Genomic DNA, 19,175 nt, shown 5'->3' with positions numbered 1-19,175 from the left:
GATTTGCCGACCTCATTGTGCCTGCGTATCTAGTGAATTGAGAATCACATAAACACACAAAAAAAGCCAGTCAAGTGCTTGACCGAACCTAGATTGCAATATTGAATATTTTGCCCCTTGACTTGGGTTTGAACCCTTCAGATGAAATGTGCTACCCACTGAACCACAGCTGACAATGAGATAAGAGATAACGCTGTGTGGAGCTGGAGGAACACAGCAGGCCAGGCAGCATTAGAGGAGCAGAAAAGTTGGTGTTTTCGGTTGGGACCCTTCTTCAGTTAGGTCAACTTTCCTGCTCCTCTGATGCTGCATGGCCTGCTGTGTTCCTCCAGTTCCACATTGTTATCTCTGACTCCAGCATCTACAGTTCTTACTATTTCTGACAATGAGATAAGATGTTTCATTGTGCGGTAGTCACCAAGGGTGCAATAACTTAATAAGGTTTGAGCAATCTTTAAGTGTAAGCCAACAAGAAAGTGAAGAAAACAGTTTTCTGAGATTGTTGGTGATTTGTATATAGCAGTAGTTTTATTTTTGATGGAAACTTCAAGTACTTTGATCATGGTGACACGTCACATTTATAAAGCTGTTCTTACACAGAATATGACTGCACGGTGATTCAGTTATTTTATTCTTTAATCAACATTTCTAAGCAGAGAGTACTGCCCCATACAGGATCACACAGCAGAAAACTGGCCCATTATCGCAGGATATCTCTTTAAAAGAACTATCCAATTCGAGTTATTTTCCTTGCTCCTTCCCTGTAATCCTGCAATGTCATTTTCTTCAAAAAATTATCAAGTTCTCTTTTGAAAATTACTGTTGAATCCACTTCTGCCATCATTTCAGGCATTGCATTGTCGGCTTGATGACACCTCACATAATAAGTCATCACCAGGTGAGCAATATTTGGATTTTTGACTCTGCATTCTGAAGGCGATCAAAATACCACAGATGTAAATAGAATAGGACACTAGCAAACTTAGTATCCACTAGTCCAGCCCAGGGGATTGATTAAATGTTTAAAATAAATGGGTTAACATTAATACAGAAAGGAAAAAAAAACACATTTGTGTTCATAAACTCAATTCTTGTGTAGTTGCAAAGCTTATGAATTATAGACCCCTGCAAGGCTAAAATATTACAAATTAAAATGTATTAACATGATTCATGAACTTATTGCCCATTACATTTGAAAAGATGCAACAGATAAGATTTTCATGATTAACATTTGGAGGAATAACTTTGCATACATACAATTTCAATTCCTGATAGCCATTTTTTTTAGAAGTTCTAAATTATCTTTCGTTCTCATTTCATGTCACTTTATTACAATACACAAAATGATTGACTAATTGCAGCAAAAAAAATGTTATACCTATATATAATGATGTGGACCATTCTTCTTAAAGCTGTGAAATCTCAGTTATAAATGCTGCAAACAACTTTGTCCCATTTATGTAGCTTTCCCTAAGAAAAAAGACAAAAGAACATTTAATTACAAACAGAATTTAGGGATTAAGTGAATATCCTAACTGCCATTCATTCACCATCCCTGTGACTGCAGACTTACATTGCTCCTGGCCTGGTATTGCCAGGAATTTAAAATTCTCATTCTTGTTTTCAAATCGCTCTGTAACCTCCAGCCTGACAATTGTTTGCATTCCACCCTATTCTGGTCTCTTGAACATCCCTGATTTTCTTTGTACCACCATCCGCAAGGAAGGGGATCACCTGCATCCTAAATTCCTCTATGCTCAGGCTCTGTAAAGGGATGCTGATAGTTCTGTGGATGCTAGCATCTGAAGTATCACATCAGCATCATGAAATGTAAAATTAGCTCCAATTTGATTGTCCAATTTAGAGAACCATCTTGGAGAAATTAAGACAGGACAAGCAAATTTGTTTAATTATCTATCCCTTTAAAAGGAGAATTAAAAAATCCAGAAGATCCTATTTCTCAGGATGGATTTATATAGTTCTTAAATATTTAACATCAACCTGTGGAAATATTCTATTAAGGTTGGGTCCCATTGATAGGAAATACGAGAGAGACAAAAAAGATATTTATTTACAGCCAAGTATGCACTTCGTTGAAGTGTAATCACTGTTGTAGGAAAAGTAGCAACTGAATTACACACAGCAAGTTCACACAAAGAGCATTATGATAATGATCAAATGAGCTTCTTTTAGTGAAATCAGTTGAGGGATATTGGTCAGGACATCTGGGATAACTCCCCTGATCTTATTTTAATTGTGTTGTAGGATATTTTGCATCTATGTAAAAGGGTGGATCTGGAAGATTTACCTCTTAACAGTTCAGCACTCCCTCATGGCTAAAGCGGAAAGTCAACGTAGTTTAGATGGTCAAGCATTTGGAGTGGAACTTGAGTCCCTTCTGACTCAAAAGCAAGTGTGCTACCCACTGACTCACAGTCTAGCCATCTAACCTGCCATACAAGGGCTGGAGATCACGATCAGTAACAATGCCTGGGTTTTGCTGGAATCAACTCCCAGAGCAATTTCATAGAATCATAGCGTCATACAGCATGAAAACAGACCCTTCAGCCCAATTCGTCCATGCCAACCAGATTTCTTAAACTGAACTAGTCCCAACTTACATGGCAAAGATACTGCATGAGCTTCAACCAAATGATTATGTCTCAAAGTCAAAGGGGACCAATCATCAGTGGAGTGAGGGTAACTATGCTCATTAAGGAGATACTGCCACACTCAGTCAAAGGAGCTCGTCCACTAGTGTCTGGGTATCAGCATCTGTACAGACAGGGGATTGGATTTCATGGTTGCGATTTCTATTCTTATCTCGTCATTCAAAGTTTATTAATTTTTCATTAAAATAATTGATTCAAAACACAAGATAAAATTGCCACTCCCCAACATCTGGTTTAAAGAGGATTTAATTCCAAATAAAGCGGACAGCACAGAGGGAGGCCATCTTGCTGAGTTATCTCTTCAAAAGAGCTGTCCAATTATTCCCACTCCTCTACTTTTTCCCCACAGCACTGCAAATGTTTCCCTTTTGAAATCTTTATTCAATTCTCTTTGAAAGTTCTGACAGAAACATAGAATATAGGAGCAGAAGTAGGTCATTCAGCCTTTGAGCCTGCTCCACCATTCATTATGATCATGGCTGATCATCCCACTTAGCACCCTGATCCTGCATTCTCTCTATATCCTTTGATCCCATTAGTTCTAAGAACTATATCTATATATTGCTTGAAAGTCTTCAATGTTTTGACCTTGACAATGTCCTGAAAACTCCGGAGGCTGACCAATATCTGTTGAGAACTTGCTCCTCATCCCTGACTAAAAGGTCTACCCCCTTATCCTTAGACTGTGAGCCCTGCTTCTGGACTCCCTGATCATCAAGAACATCATTTTTGCATCTAACTGTCTAATTCTGTTAGAATTTTATTGGATTGCAAGAGACTTCCTTTGCTTCTTCTAAACTCTAATGAATATGGTCCTAACCGATCCAATTTCTGCCTGTAAGTCAGTCCCACCATCCCAGGAATCTGTGTGGTAAACCTTCTTTGCACTCTCTCAATAGCCAGAATATCCTTCCTTAGATAAGGAGATCAAATCTGCAGACAGTATTCCAGGTGTGCTCTTACCAATGTCCTTTATAGTTGCAGCAAGATATTCCTACACCTCTACTGGCCTTTCAGGCAATGCATTCCATAAAATTGGCTCGAAGACTTTTAGGCAGTTGAATCTTTTTGTAGTAATAAGTTACAGGCTAAGAATGAGTGCCGTTACCAAAGTTGGTGGGTGGGGTAAAATTAACACAGAGGAAAAATACAACATCATACAAACAGATATGAGAAAACTTACAGACTGCTTGAGACAAATAGCTTAAATGCTTTGAAAGGGAACCTAGATGAAAATATTTCAGAGAAAAGGGAAAAGAATTATATGATGGCAAGCTGAAATAGGGTAGAGTGAATTAATCAGAGGAGACTTGAGTGTAGTGAACAGAGGAACATTAGGATTAAGGACCAGGAATAAGCTATTAAGCCCTCAAGCCCACTCTGCCATTCAACATGATCATGGCTGATCTTATTCTGGTCTCAACTCCACTTTCCTGCCTTCTTCCCATAGCCCTTTAACCTGCTTTTCATCAGAAACATATCTATTTCTTTCTAGAATCTGTTAATTGATTCTGCCTCCATTGCACCCTGGGGTAGTGAGTTCCACAGATTCAGAACCCACTGAGAGAAGTAGTTTCTCCTCATCTCAGTTTTCAACCTACCTCCTCTCACTCTATATCAATGACTTCTTGTTCAAGACCGTTCCAGATAGGGGAACATCTGTTCAACATCCACTTTATCAATCCCCTTTAGTATTTTATACACCTCAATCAGATTCCATTCCCCAACTCTCATTCTTCTGAACTCCAGCAAGGAGAAGCCCAAAGCTGTTCAACCACTCCTCGTATGACAGCCCTTTCATCCCTGGAATCAATCTGGTGAATCTCCTCTGAACTGCCTCCAGTGCTACCACATCCTTCCTCAAGTAAGGAGACTAAAACTGGACACAGTACTCTAGGTGTGGTCTCACCAACACCTTATATAATTGTGACTTTGATAATCCAGTCCTTTTGCAATAAATGCCAAGATTCCATTTGCCATTCTTATTATGTGCTGCACCTGCGTACCCGCTTTCCGCATTTCATGAACAAGGACACACAGAGCCCTCTGCATTGACACACTTTGAATCTGCTTCTGAAATAAGTCCAAAGAAGCTGGTATCCCATCACGAAGTCGCCCTTTATTTACATTTGGAAAGTCCCTGATGCTGATACAGCTCCCTCAGAGCCAGCTCTCAGAGTGTCAGGATGTCTGATTAAAACCCCCCATCAGGGAACTCATATTCTATGAGGTCGACCTGGGTGACCTCATTACAATCATTACAGCTTCCCATTTAAGTAAAAATATGCCCTTTTATTTTCCAGCCAAAATGGACAACCTCGCACTCATCCACATTAAACTCCATCTGCCAGATTCTGGCCCATTCTCTAGCCTATCAATATCCATGTGTAACCTCTTTATCTCCTCATCACAGCCTGCTTTCCCACCTACTTTAGGTATCATCTGTGAATTTTAGCATGTTACACTCTGTCCCTGTATGCGGACAATTAGATAGATTATAAACAGTTGAGATTTGAGATCGGAACTATTTGGCATCCCACTAGTTACAGTTCGCCATCCAAAGAAGGACCATTTATCCCAACCCTCTGCTTTCTATCAGTCAGCCAATCTATATCCAAGCCAATACTCTACCCTTAACCCTGAGGATCTAACTTTCTGGATCAGTCTTTCATGTGGCACCTTGTCAAATGCCTTCTCGAAACCTAGATATACCACATCCACCAGATCCCCATTATCCACTTTGCTGATTACATTCTCAAAGAACTCCAGCAGGTTTGTCAAGTATGACTTGCCCTTCATGAAACTGTGCTGACACTGGTAAATTGAGCTTTGTTTTTAAATATTCAGTTATCTCCCCTTTTATGATTGACTGAGTGTTAACACCAGCACAGATTAGTTGGGCCAAATGGCCTCTTTCTGTGCAGTCTATTGTATATAATTCTGTATTTTTTTACCTGCTGAGTTTCTCATTCCGAGAATGTGTACCATCATCAGCTCCACCAATTGGCAGCATCATCACACTTTTCTGCATTGTATGTTGGAGCATTCTGGCAATGGGAATCGTTCCTCCTGCACGGATCAGGTCAGCTTCAATTCCAAACACTTAGCAACAGCAAAAATAAATAAAGTGCAAAGTGAGCAATAGTTAACTATTTCTGAAATTTACTTTACTGAGTATCAGTAATTTGTGCAAGCATGAATTAAACAGGAGACTTTGATGGGATTGCCAAAATGGTTTAAATATGACTGAGTGCCATTTAGGTCTTCGGACACAATGGTAGCACTCCAGCCAGTAAAGTGATTTTATTGACAACGTGAATGTGTATTGGCAATATGGATCAGTCACACTCTTGCCTCTTGAGTCATAAAGGTTGGAGGTTCAAATCCTGAGCCTTAAACATAATATCTAGGCTGACACTCATAATGCAGTAAGTAGTGAGAGAGTATTGCACTGTTGAATGTGCTGTTTTGTGGGTGAGACATTAAACAAAGACCCACTAAAGGTGATGTAAAAATCCCTTAGTCATGAATTGAAAGAAGACTAGGGAATTATTGTGGCAAATATTTATATCCAAAAAGCAGCATGAAAAATGATGACCTGGCACTGGTATTTTTAAAAGCCTGCTGTGTGCAAGTCGGTGCTGCTGCATTTCCTACGTTAGAACAGTGACTACATTTAAATGGCTGCAAAGCATTTGGGGCTTTGTGAGATTGTAAATGGGATTGTAAAAGATGCTATAGAAATGCAGGTTCTCTCTTTTGTTATTTTATGTTTGCATACAACATAACTGCAAATGATGGCATAGCACTCTCTCAATAGATGTAGAAAAACATTCAGGTGAGAATACAGAATAAAAAGGCAGAGATTGTGCAAACTCGAGAACTAGTGATGACATTGCCCATGAAATCCCAGTGTAATTTTCATTCCATTCTCCGAAGTCATTCAAAAGTCCTCTTTTGAATCACATGAAACGTAAGAGAAATCAGGATTGAATCAATCTCTTTGGTCCCAGGAATATGTTTGTTTGTGCTCCGTAGTTTAATCGCACAGTATCAATTGACATGTGATTTTGTTTTCTGATTTACAAGAAAAACAACTTGCATTCATAAAGCACCATTAACCTAATAAAATGACCCAAGGTGCTGTTTTGCTGAATAAAAACCAAAAGAACTGCAGATGCTGTAAATCAGGAACAAAAAACAGAAGTTGCTGGAAAAGCTCAGCGGGTCTGGCAGCAGCCGTGAAGAAAAAATCAGAGTTAACGTTTCGGGGCCGGTGACCCTTCCTCAAACCCGTTCTGAGGAAGGGTCACTGGACCCGAAACATTAACTCTGATGTTTTTCTTCACAGATGCTGCCAGACTTGCTGAGTTTTTCCAGCAACTTCTGTTTTTGTTGCTTTTTTGCTGAAGTGTAGTCACCACCGTAATGTGGGGTTAAGCGGCAAGCCATTTATGATAGCAAGCTTCCACAAAAAGCACAGAATCATAGAATGGCAAAATGAAAAAAGTGTTGCGTTAGATCTTCAGCCCATCATGTCTGCGGTGGTTCTCTGTGAGAGCAACTCAGTTGATCCCACTGAACCAGCCTTTTCCCAATGGCCCTGAAAAAGTTGTCTTTTAAAATAATTAACCAATTCACTTTTGAAAGCCACAGTTGTGTGATGGCCTAGGGGTATTAATGTTGGACTCTTTATCAAGGTAATGTTCTGGAGACTTGGGCTTGAATCTCACCATGGCAGATGGTGGAATTCAAATTTAATAAAAACCTGGAATTACGAGTCCAAAGATGACCATTGTCAATTATTGGCAAAATCCATCTGGTTCACTAATGTCCTTTAGGGAACGGAACTGCCTGATCTGGACTACATGTGACTCTAGACCCACAGCAATGACTCTTAACTGGCCTCTGGGTGGGCAATAAATGCTGGCCTAGCCAGCGATGTTCTCATCTGTGAATGGATAAATAAAATGTCTGCCTCCACCACACTCTCAGCCAATGCGGACCAGATCCTAATGGTAACCTGTTCCTAATTTGTGTGTTCATAATCATCCACTGCTTAAAAAAAAAGCATATATTTAGTGGTACTGCTAGAAGGATAAACATTGGCCTGGACATTTAAGTAAAACTCCCCTGCTCTGCCTTGAATATAGCTATGGCTGTGGCTTTAATTGCCCTTATGAGAAAAGAGATGTGTTTTGACTGTTGCTTCATGAATCAGCAACAGATTCCTGTAAGATTTCACCTGACAATTCACCATATATTCACTTGCCTTTTCTGATGGCTCTTCGACCTGCATTATATAGCTTGTCAGTGACATCAGCAAACCAAGCTTTTGATCCAGATTGTAAAGTAATTCGTAGTTTGTTGGGAGTTCTACGTTCTGCAAACACTCCATTAAGATATGTCTTCACCTATAAGGAATATCTGAATACATCAACAACAAATACAGAAGCACTGTAACGATACAATAGTCTGTCACAACACAATATCTCATTGACAACTGACATCATCAGATTCATTGATCAACAAATTGGTGACTCAGGTTAACAAGGGCACAAAATGTTTTTAACATGTACAACAAGCACCAACAGTTCATTATCAGTGGAGCAGAATTTAAAATTGGAGAATTAGTTAAACTTGCATTAAACCTTAGTTAGACCATACTTAGAGAACTGTTCTGTGCTGGTCTTCATATTACCAAAAAGGATACAGAGGCACAGATGGAAAAAAAAAGCTTTATAAGAATGATACATGAACTGAGACTAGCTTTTACTTACAGATTTTTATTAATTGAATTTAAATTCTATCATCTGCCATGGTGGGATTTGAACCAATGTCCCAACAGCATTACAGAGTAGGCCCCTGGTTTACTAATCCAGTGACAATATCATTTCACATCTTCTCCCCTGAAATTGAGGCAAGATGCCTTTAAGGGTAAAGGCATTAAGTACATGTAGGAGAAAGAACTAGAGGGATACATTGATAGGGCAGGATGTTGAAGGTTGGGGGAATGCTCATGTACAACATAACCACTAGCTTGGAGTCGTTGGGCCAACTATTTTGTCTCTGGACAGTATTTTTTTCTATAATTCTGTGCTATCTGAACTCACAGATTTCATGGATTGTTATGAAGAAACACAATTTCATCCTGCTGCTCTTTGCGGTCCTAAATCCTAGGTTGGAGGAAGAAAAGGAGTCATTAGAATATTCCAAGTAGGCAACCATTCCACTTGAGGTGTTAGGGGTAAGAGCTGAAATTGTCACCATGAATGGAGTTATATCAAAAACTTGAACCAATAAACAAAATGCAGCCTCACTGAAAAACCAGCAACCTTTCTAAGATGACCATTTCAACTACCAGGGAATGATAACAGAATTGATGAAGTATTCTGAGGAAAGGGAATAGACACACTTTGCTGCAATGCAACAGAGGAAGGTCTTCTTGCTGGGGCAGATATAAATGCAGCACAGCCATGGATTAAAAATGTTTCATGCTTTGATTTGTCCCTCTGTTGTAGTGTTCATTTGTTCAATGTTTGATTATGCAAGCCTGTTACTCACTGTGCTTGATGGTTAAGCCTAGATATGGCCTCAGAGAAAAACAAAAGAGCAGAAGCTATAACTGAAGCATACAGTAAACACTTTGAAAGCATTGCAAATAAAACCTGTTAAATGTAGAAAGTGAAGCCATGTCTTTACTAGATCCAAGGTATAAAATATAAAACATTCATTACACCTTCCACTGTTTTTTCACATTTCTGCTCCTCCTCCTCCACTCTCTCATCTCCTCCTTTCTGCTTCCACTTTCCCAGTTGCAGCTTGGGTGGAATTTCCCCTTCAATTCTTGCTGAAGATAAATCAGCATTCCTGATCAATGTTTACCTGATTGCTCAGTTTTTCAGGATCCATGTTTGGCACTAAGCGTATGGAGAATTTTCCCTTCACTTTGGCTGGGATAACAGTTTTAGTTCCTGGTCCTGAGAAAGCTCCTTCAATCCCATGAATAGAAAGTGATGGAAATCGCCATCGATGAAGGAGAACATCCATCTGCATAAGATAACACAAAGAGTTATTAAAATGACCGTCCTTGGGACTCCACTGACCCACTTTGCTCACCAGCTGTAATCACAGCAACTTGCATTTATAAAGCTCCTCTAACACAGTGAAACAAAAGGTATTTCATGTGAGTGATAATCTGACCAAATTTGGCATCGAGTTACATTAGAACATATTAAGACAAAAGGAGATAGCTTTTTAAGGAGCATCTTAAAGGAGAGGGAGGTAGTGAGGCAAAGGGAACTTTGAAGTTTAGGACATCAGCAGCTGAAAGCTTGTTTGCTAATGGTGGACAAGTATAAATCATGGGTGCTCAAGTGGTCAGAATTGGTGAATGCAGAGAACCCAAAAAATTGGAGTTGAAGGTGATTGCAGAGATGAGAAACTAGGATATGGAGGGACTTGAACACAAGGATGAGAACTTTACAATAAAGACATTGTTGGTCCAGGAACCAAGATAATACGATGCAAAATTATCCTTTATTGCTATTCTAAAGCATTAGATGATAATTTCCAAACCTGCGACAGCTATTATGCAGAAGAACAAGGGCAGCAAGTATATGGGAATACCACCACCTGCAAGCCTCCCTCCAAGCCACTCATCATCCTGACTTGGAAATATGTCACTGTTCCTTCTGTATTGGTGGGTCAAAATCCTGGAATTCCCTTCTTAATGACATTTTTGGGGTACAAACTCTAAATGGAACGCAGAGGTTCAGGAAAGCAGCTCAGCATGTCCTTCTCAAGGGCAACTAAGGATGAATAATAATGCTCGCCCAGTCATTGATGTCCACATCCCATGAGTGTTTAAAAAAAAACGTATTTATCATATTGTGGTAGAAACTGATGTGCACTGTTCCCTTTTTTTTAGCCTAAAACAAAAGCAAATCCTAAGCATTTGGCAGTAGGAACTATGCCCATTCTGCACAAACTTTGGTCTCCACTGCATATGGAGTTCATTATTGAAACACCTTGTGTTGCCTAATTTGAGAACATTGTCAAGATTTAAAACAACTTATATTTATGTCGCACTTTTCATGACGTCAGAATATTCCAAATAACTCCACAGCCAACAAATTAATTTTGAAATATAGTCACTTTTCTAATGTAGGGAACGTAACAGTCAATTTGCACAAAGCAAATTCTTATGAATAACAGTTTGATAATGACCACATAATGCGACTGCATAATTTTGATTGAGGACAATGGGGAGAACTTGCCTGATCTTCTTCAAAATAATACATCTTTTACATCCACCAGAAAGGGCAGACAAGGCTTCAGGTTAACACCTCAGTAGAAAGGCAGGCAGTAGTGCTGTACTTCCTCAGTACTGACAACTGGAGTGTTAGCCTGGGATCTTTAATGAACTGTCTGATTTGAACTCAAGCCTATGATCTTTTGACTCAGAGGTGAGATTTCCACCCACTGAGCTACAAATGGCCAAATTAGAAAAAACGACATTTACCCCAAATTAAGTCAATATTTGTATTTGATTAATGTTTCCAAAGACTTTGAGTTAACAGATATTTTTAATATTACGAATACCTTGGTTTTATGAAGGAGTTCTGTTGTACCAATGGTATGCTTGAAAGCTTCAAGATTAAATTCAATTGGTTCATACAAAAGACACTCCTCATCTGTTAGGGGCACAACATCTGAATCGATGCCCGGAATCAGAATATGACCAGATGAATTCACGAGGCTGTCTGAAATTGGATTAATGAACTTAGAATCATAGTAGTTTATAGAACAGCAAGTTTGTCTTCAGCTCATCATGACTGCAAAGTCACAAAACTTAAATAATTCCACTTCCCTGCTCTGTACCCATAAATTCAGTATATTCTGGACATTAAGGGAATAAATGGATATGGAGATAAGGAGGGAAAATGGAATTGAGATAGAAGATCAAATACTGAATAGCAGAGAAAGCTCAAGGGGCCAAATTGTTTACTCCTCCCCTATTTCTTCTCTTCCTCCACTTCAAATATTTATCCATCTATCCTTCAAAGGTCATAAATTTCTCTCAAGACTGATGTTTGTGATTGAATTTATCACTTTCAGTGATCCACTGATCAGCAGAAATGCTCATTCCCGTCTTGCTCTGTCCAAATCATTCATAATTTAAAATATAGTCGTGGAAGTAGTTCCATTGTACTAAGTCTCTCCTTCTGAGTATGATCATCCATCACTGGTTTCTCCATGGTGTGTTGAGGTTCAGCACACCCTTTGGTTCTCATCTGCTTGTTGCACTGTAGTTTCTAAAACTACACTACACACAGGACATTAACTGTGGCCAGACCAGTATATTGTTTATTGCCTCTTATAGGTTTACATCTCTATTTCAAAACTCAAATTTTATGTTTTTTTTAATGTTTTGTCCACCTGCACACAGATCTTCAAGGAAATAAACATTTGAAACGCTACAATCTTCTGTTTGTCCAGTCTCTTCCCTTAAACGTATGTTCTCGTCTTCCAAAACTAAATTGCATCTACAATCTACTTTCCTAATCCGTTTATGAAGCATTTTATCCCATCCTTACCCTACAGTTTCAGTACACACAATTTTTTCCAGATATTCATTATTAATCTGTGAATATGATTTGTAATTCAAAGATATGAATATACAGAATAGGAGCAGGAATAGTCCACTTAGTCCTTTGACCTGCTGTGCCATTCAATAAGATCATGGCTGATCTGATTACTGCACATTTCCACCTACCCCGATACCCTCATTCTTACCAAGCATCTATCCACCTCTGCCTTAAAAATATTCAAAGAATCTGCTTTCACCATCTTTTCAGGCAGCGCATTCCAAAGACTCACCACACTCCACAGGAGAAAAATAATCTCCATATTGCTGACTAAAATGGATGACCTATTATTTTTAAACAGAGACTCCTTAGTTCTAGATTCTCCAAGTAGATGAAATATCCTTCCCACATGTACTCTGTCAAGACCCCTCAGTATCTTATATATTTCAATCAAGTCACCTCTTACTATTCTAAACTCCAGAAGATACAAACCTTGTCTGTCCAAGTTTTCCTAATAAGTCATTCTGCCCTTACCTGAAATTCTTCAAATGAATTTACATGCTTTCTGAAATAAGGAGAGTAATACCATACATGAGAGTCAGCAGAGTTTTCCTTCTCCTACCTTGCGACCATGATGAAAACACACACATTAAAGACAGAGTCCAAATATAATAAACTAATACCATTGTCAGTTCAATGGCAATGCGGAATCACAGAGAAGGAGGCCATTCAGCCTATTGTGCCTATTTGGTAGAACTAACCCATTAATCCCAACACACAAACAGAAATTGCTGAAGAAACTCAGCATATCTGGTAGCATCTGTGGAAAGAAAGCAGAGTTAATGTTTCAAGTCCAGTGACTAACCATCTGGATACAAAATTTTCTCGAAAGGAGGAGACAGAGGGTGTTGGTTGAGGGCTGTTTTTTGGACTGGAGGACTGTGAGCAGCGGTGTGCCGCTGGGTTCGATGCTGGGTCCACTGCTTTTTTTCATTTATATAAATGATTTGGATGGGTACACAGGAGGTATGTAAGTATATTTGCAGATGACACCAAAATCAATGGACAGCAAAGAAGGTTACCTCAGAGTACAATGGGACCTTGAACAGATGGGCCGAGGAGTGGCAGATAGAGTTTAACTGAGATAAGTGTGAGGTGTTACATTTTGGTAAGGCAAATCAGGGCAGGACTTAAACACTTAATGATAAGTGCTGGGAGTGTTGCCAAACGAAGGGACCTTGGAGTGCAGGTTCATAGTTCCTTGACAGTGGAGTCACATTTAGACAAGATAGTGAAGAAGCGTTTGGTATGCTTGCCTTTATTGGTCAGTGCACTGAGTATATGAGTTGAGAGGACATGTTGTGGTTGCACAGAATATTGGTTAGGGTACTTTTGGAATACTGCATGCAATTCTGGTCTCCTTGCTATAGGAAGGATGTTATGAAACTTGAAAGGGTTCAGAAAACATTTACAAGGATGCTGCTAGGATGGAGGGCTTGAGCCATAGGGAGAGGCTGAATAGGCTGGGACTATTTTCCATGGAGCGTCAGAAGCTGAAGGGTGACCTTATAGAGATTTACAAAATCATGAGGGGCACGGATAGGGTGAATAGTCAAAGTCTTTTCTCCAGGGTAGGGGAGTCCCAAACTAGAGGGCATAGGTTTAAGGTGAAGGGGGAAAGCTTTAAAGGGACCTAAAGGGCAACTTTTTCATGCAGAGGGTGATGCATGTATGGAATGAACTGTCAGAGGAAGTGGTGGAGGCTGGTACAAATACAACATTTAAAAGGCATGTGGATGGGTATATGAATAGGAAGAGTTTGGAGGGATATGAGCCAAATGCTGGCAAATGGAACTAGATTAATTTAAGATATCTGGTCAGCATGGATGGGTTGAACCAAAGAGTCTGTTTCTGTGCTGTACATCTCTATGACTTTTCTTCAGATATGTGTTTCAGATTTTCAGCATCTGCAATTCTCTGTTCTATTTTGGCAATTAATCCCATTGACGTTGGTCCAATTCCAATATGGACAGCCAACGACCTTTTCAGGAGTCTAAATGCTAGCCGGAGCCGGAAATTATTGTTTTTCTTCTTCTTAGTCAATAGAATTATTTCAACTTGCTAGCTCAGCATGAGAAGGAGCTGAATCAGCTGACCACCTAATGTGATCAGCGGTATTTTAAGTCATGCATTTTTATCCACTGAAGTATTAAAGTTTCAGAAAATATTGTTCATTGAGTCTTGGGATTATATTTTGTATTTTTCACTGACAGAGGATATGAATGGGAGAGGCCATTCAATCCCTGTTCTACCATTCAATTAGATCGTGGCTGGTGTGCCTCTTAACTCCATTTACTCACTTTAGTTCCATAACCCTTAACATCTTTCTTTAGTGAAGATCTATTAACCTCAGTCATAAAATTTTCAACAATCCTCAATTTCAAGGCTTTTAGTGTTAAGAGTTCCAAATTTCCACTTCCCTTTGCGTGAAGAAGTGTTTCATGACAACACCCCTTATTGGCCTGGTTCAAATTCTAAGGTTACCCTGCCTTAATCTGGACTTTTCTCATCTTTCTATCTCTTGATCCTATCAATGACATTAAATACATCAATTAGATTACCTCTTACTCTTCCCCACCTAACGGAAATCTTGTCTATGCAATCTATCCACATAATTTACCCCTTTTAGCCGAAGTGAAACTCTGCTAAATTGGACTGCAGACCACGTGTGACTAATATAGTCTTCCTGAGGTTGTCAATATCAGAACTGAGCATTCTGCTCTGGATGAGGTCTGACCAGAGCTTTACGTAATTTTAACATAACTTTCACCACTTTATATTCCACCAGCTTAAAGTTAAAGGCACATTGTCATGTGTTCAAGTTCTACCTGGTCAAATTCTCTGTCTGAAAACATTATACCTTCAATTTCATCATGAGTAAACTTAATTCTTACCCAAGAGAGCTATCAAGTCAGTCATTGCCTCATGGACTGTTCCCCCATATGAACCAGAGTGCAAATCTTGATTTGCACCTTGTACCTGCGGGACAGATTATGTACAGAATATACATAAGCAGTAGAAACACCAGTACTTTTCAAATCAACATAGAATTATATAGAGTCCACAGCTCAAAAACAGACAATTCAGCTCAAGCAATTCATGCCAGCAATTATGCTCCAATGGAACGTCCTCCCATCTTCCCATATGTCCCTCAATAAGCATAACCTTTAATTGCTTTTTCCCTCATATGCTTATCTGGACTCCTGCTAAATGCATAAATGCTATATGCTTTAACACTCCCTGTGGTAGCAAGATCTATTTTATCATTATTTTCTTGATAAAGAAATTAATTCAGAATTCCCCATTTGATTTGTTGGTGACTATCTTTTATACAAAACCTTTAGTTTTGCTTTCCCTGAAGTAGAGTAAGTCTGAGTTTACATAATGAACAATGTTTGTAATCTTAAAGACTATTGCATCGCCTCTAAACCTTCTCTCTTTAAGAGAACAGAGACTCAGTCTGTTAATCTTCTCCAGATAGGTATAATCTCCATACAATATACAAATAGAACTTGGAGTTATGAAGGCCAAGAGAGATGGAAAGTTAGCTGGAAGAACATGTGTATACAGTGGAACATTGGTATTGGGCAATCAGGTGGTGATTGGTGATAGGAGGATTGGTGTAGACTTAAGGAGAAGAAAGCTGTGAAGGTGGGAAGGAATGAGGCTTCTGAGGGATTTGAAGGTGAAGAAGACAGTCTTGACATTGCTTGTCCAGGATGAGAAGGCCATGGAGTTTGGCATGGCAACAGTGATGGGGATGTGGCATAAGAAAGCACGAGCCATATCATTCTGGGTGTCTTTGTATTTATGAGCAACGGAAGCAGAATATTTTTTTTTCTTTTTCCAAACTTAATTCCCTTGATTTTAAGTGAATGATCAAAAGCTCTTTAAATTAACCCAAACTACTTGGCATTAATTCATTGTTTACCATCAAAAGTATGTTCTGTTGATTAAGATGATTAAATTCCCTTTGTACCTCTATAATAAAGTAGCACAGTCCTCGTGTTCCATAGGTCAGAGCTGGCTTCTTGCTTAGCCATGCACTATCTGAGATAACAATGAATTCTACATTGGAAAAAAAGATCTCATTTTTCTTGGTTAAGAGATCATCTAGCCCAGAGGATCCAGATTCCTCCATACCTTCAAAAATAAACTTCAAGTTCACTGGCAGCTCCTGAAATGAAAGCAGAGTTATATTGCTGAGCAGTGAATACTTCAAGGCTTCCCAGCAATTTCAATTTGCACCTCAGCAATAAATCAAGCCCTCTTCACCCCCAACAAACCCCTCCCACATTATTCCCTTTCAATCTGTTGCAGCATATTGGACTGCTCATCTGGGGTCTTGCTGATATTGGAAAAGGGGAGATCTCAAACATTTACACTTCACAAACTGATTAATACCAATCAACCCATCTTTTAAAGTATGAAGGCAGATCACCTTTCTGTCTATTTGATTATTAAAACTCAGTTGTCTCTCCGCTCAGTGTTGCATCATGAATGGTAACATTGGTCAATTAACTAAACTTTCACATTATCCTCCACAGAGATATAGAAGACACTCCTAAAAGCATATACCTTTGGCAAAGTTTTTGCCCATCTGTCCTAGTATCTCCTCAAAAGGCTTAGTGTCAAATTCTGTCTGATTATACTCTTGTAAAACACATTAGTAAATTAAAGGTGCTATATAAATGCAGGACATTATTGTAACTGTTACCTACTTGCTTCAGTGCTTGAAATGCTTCAATGGCATGGAGCCAAGCTAAAATAGGGCCTTTGTCATCTGAGCTTCCACGTCCATAAAGATTACCTTCAAGAGATTCAAATGGAAGCATTATTATTAAAAACAGGAAAATGATTTCCACTTGATGACCCAATATTTGCAGAACCTGGTAGCAGCAGGTTGTAATACAACTAAACCAACACCAACATTTTTTTATACGAGACCTTTAATGCAATGAAAGGTCATGAGCTCCTTCGCAGGACTGTTATCGAACAAAATTTGGCACCAAATCACATAGCATGATACCATGAATTAGAGGATGATCCAGCATAGTAGTAGGCCATTCAGCCCACCCTTCCTGAGTTGGCTATTTGGTGGAGCAATCTAATTTGATAAAGATGTGTGAGGTTTAGAAGAAGTATCAAAAGAAAAACTGCTCTCAGTAGATGATGGTACAAGGACTACAGGGCGTAGATTTAAAGTTTTAGGCAAGAGATGCAGCAGGGACATGAGAATGAACTTTATTACACAAGTGGTAATGGCCCCTAACTGTCTCCCTACAAGAGCAATGAAAGTGGAGATGAAGAATTATTTCAAAAGGACATTAGGGTTTTTATAACAATCAATGATAGTTTCATGGACACCTTTACTGAGACGATCTTCCAATTCCAATTTTTTTAAATCAATTCATTTTCTTTGTCTACCCTATCTAAACCAGAAATAATCTTATACATGTCTATCAAATTACTGAATCACATGTATTGCACTGTTAGGAAATATTAGGACAAGTGTCTAAAAGCTTGATCAAAGACGTAGGTTTTAAGGAAGACAGAGAGGTAATGAGGTGGGAAGAAACTTCAAATCTTAAGGCTCAATCAGGTGAAGGTAGAGCTGCGACTGATGGAGCAATGAAAAGTCAGGATATGCAAGAGGACAGGTTTAGTAATACAGTGAGAAAGGGCCTGAGAAGGTAATAATTTTGACTTTATTTGCAGGAAGAAAATAACATAAGCATTGAATCATCTAGAAGAAATACAAAAATAAGCAAAATGACTCAAACTAATGGAAGTTAAGGTAAGGGTAAGCGCTATCACACTTTCACAATACTGACCATTCTTCTCTGTTAGCACATATGGATCTGTAGTCCATCCGTCTTTGATTCTTGCAGGCTGGACATCAACATGTCCATAAATGCAGACCGTAGTTTTATTTGGGTCTTTTCCCAATTCGCCCAGAACCACTGGGGGTAATGGAATGATTTTTCCACTGGGAAGCTACAGACAGGAAGTACAAATTACAGAAGACAAAGCAGCAACCAAGGAAACACAGTCATTAAGACATAGAAGGAGATCATTCAACCCATCCAGTCCACGAGGTCTCTGCAGAGCATTCCAATCAGTCCGATTCCACTGTTCTATCCCCATAGCCTTGTAAGTTTACGAATGAGATATTCTTTTAGCGACCCTTTTTTGATTACGAGGGCTGAAGTATTATGCCTTTCATACAAAAGAGCAATATTTATTCCACCATTACTTAATTCTCAAACTTAGAGACTAAAATTGGTGCACTATTAACAAAGTACGTAGTCTAGAGTATGAGCAGCTTGGACGTAATTTGTTCATGCTGGTGTTTATGCCCCACAAGTGTTTCCTTCCAATTCATCATCTTAACTTATCAGCATAATGGTTTTAAATCTTTTATCCAAGTATACGTCTGTCTGGTTTCTAATTTATAAATCTATGCTTCACCTCAAACAGTCCCTGCGCTATTTTATCACATTATGTTAGACAATCAGGATGATCCCTGGGTCACAAGTTGTTGATCTCAGTATTTGGAGGCAATGCCCGCATTAATATCAATGCAGGGAGAAAGAAAATCAGGTGAGCTATCCCAGCCGATCCTGCCTTGTCTTTAGTGATAGTTTTGAGCAACATTAGCAGAGATCTTGAAACAGGTTAAGAGTTTGAAATGTTGAATTTTCAGTAATGTATTTTCTGATTCATTCTCAGGCACGATTCATTATAGTTAAGGTCAATAGTTATTGTCTATCCTTACTTCCTCTGATGTAACAGTTATTGTCTGTCTTACTTCCTCTGATGTAACAGTTATTGTCTATCCTTACTTCCTCTG

At 39.0% G+C, this 19,175-nt stretch overlaps 1 protein-coding gene across 2 annotated transcripts in view; it reads right to left on the bottom strand.

The window, feature by feature from the left end:
• Positions 1-506: 506 nt before the first annotated feature.
• LOC109926834 (cytosolic non-specific dipeptidase-like) overlaps positions 507-19,175 on the bottom strand; it is a 28,860-nt gene continuing 10,191 nt past the window's right edge. The window contains exons 4-13 of one of the 2 annotated variants that reach the window (XM_048621480.1): positions 18,157-18,319; positions 17,044-17,132; positions 16,302-16,499; positions 15,217-15,301; positions 11,277-11,437; positions 9,558-9,722; positions 7,945-8,086; positions 5,627-5,774; positions 1,379-1,470; positions 507-930 (exon numbers count right to left, since the gene is read on the bottom strand). In XM_048621480.1, the coding sequence (XP_048477437.1) occupies positions 1,407-1,470; positions 5,627-5,774; positions 7,945-8,086; positions 9,558-9,722; positions 11,277-11,437; positions 15,217-15,301; positions 16,302-16,499; positions 17,044-17,132; positions 18,157-18,319 (1,215 nt within the window). In that variant the 3' untranslated portion in view covers positions 507-930; positions 1,379-1,406. Of the gene's footprint in view, positions 1,471-5,626; positions 5,775-7,944; positions 8,087-9,557; positions 9,723-11,276; positions 11,438-15,216; positions 15,302-16,301; positions 16,500-17,043; positions 17,133-18,156; positions 18,320-19,175 lie in introns of both variants that reach the window. The other variant, XM_020526682.2, reaches the window with a different exon arrangement.

Source organism: Rhincodon typus, unplaced genomic scaffold (assembly GCF_021869965.1).
Source record: "Rhincodon typus isolate 14 unplaced genomic scaffold, sRhiTyp1.1 hic_rhity00000696, whole genome shotgun sequence".
Taxonomy (NCBI): domain Eukaryota; kingdom Metazoa; phylum Chordata; class Chondrichthyes; order Orectolobiformes; family Rhincodontidae; genus Rhincodon; species Rhincodon typus.
The sequence above is the reverse complement of the archived record's forward strand: the minus strand, read 5'-3'. Positions and strand labels throughout refer to the sequence as shown.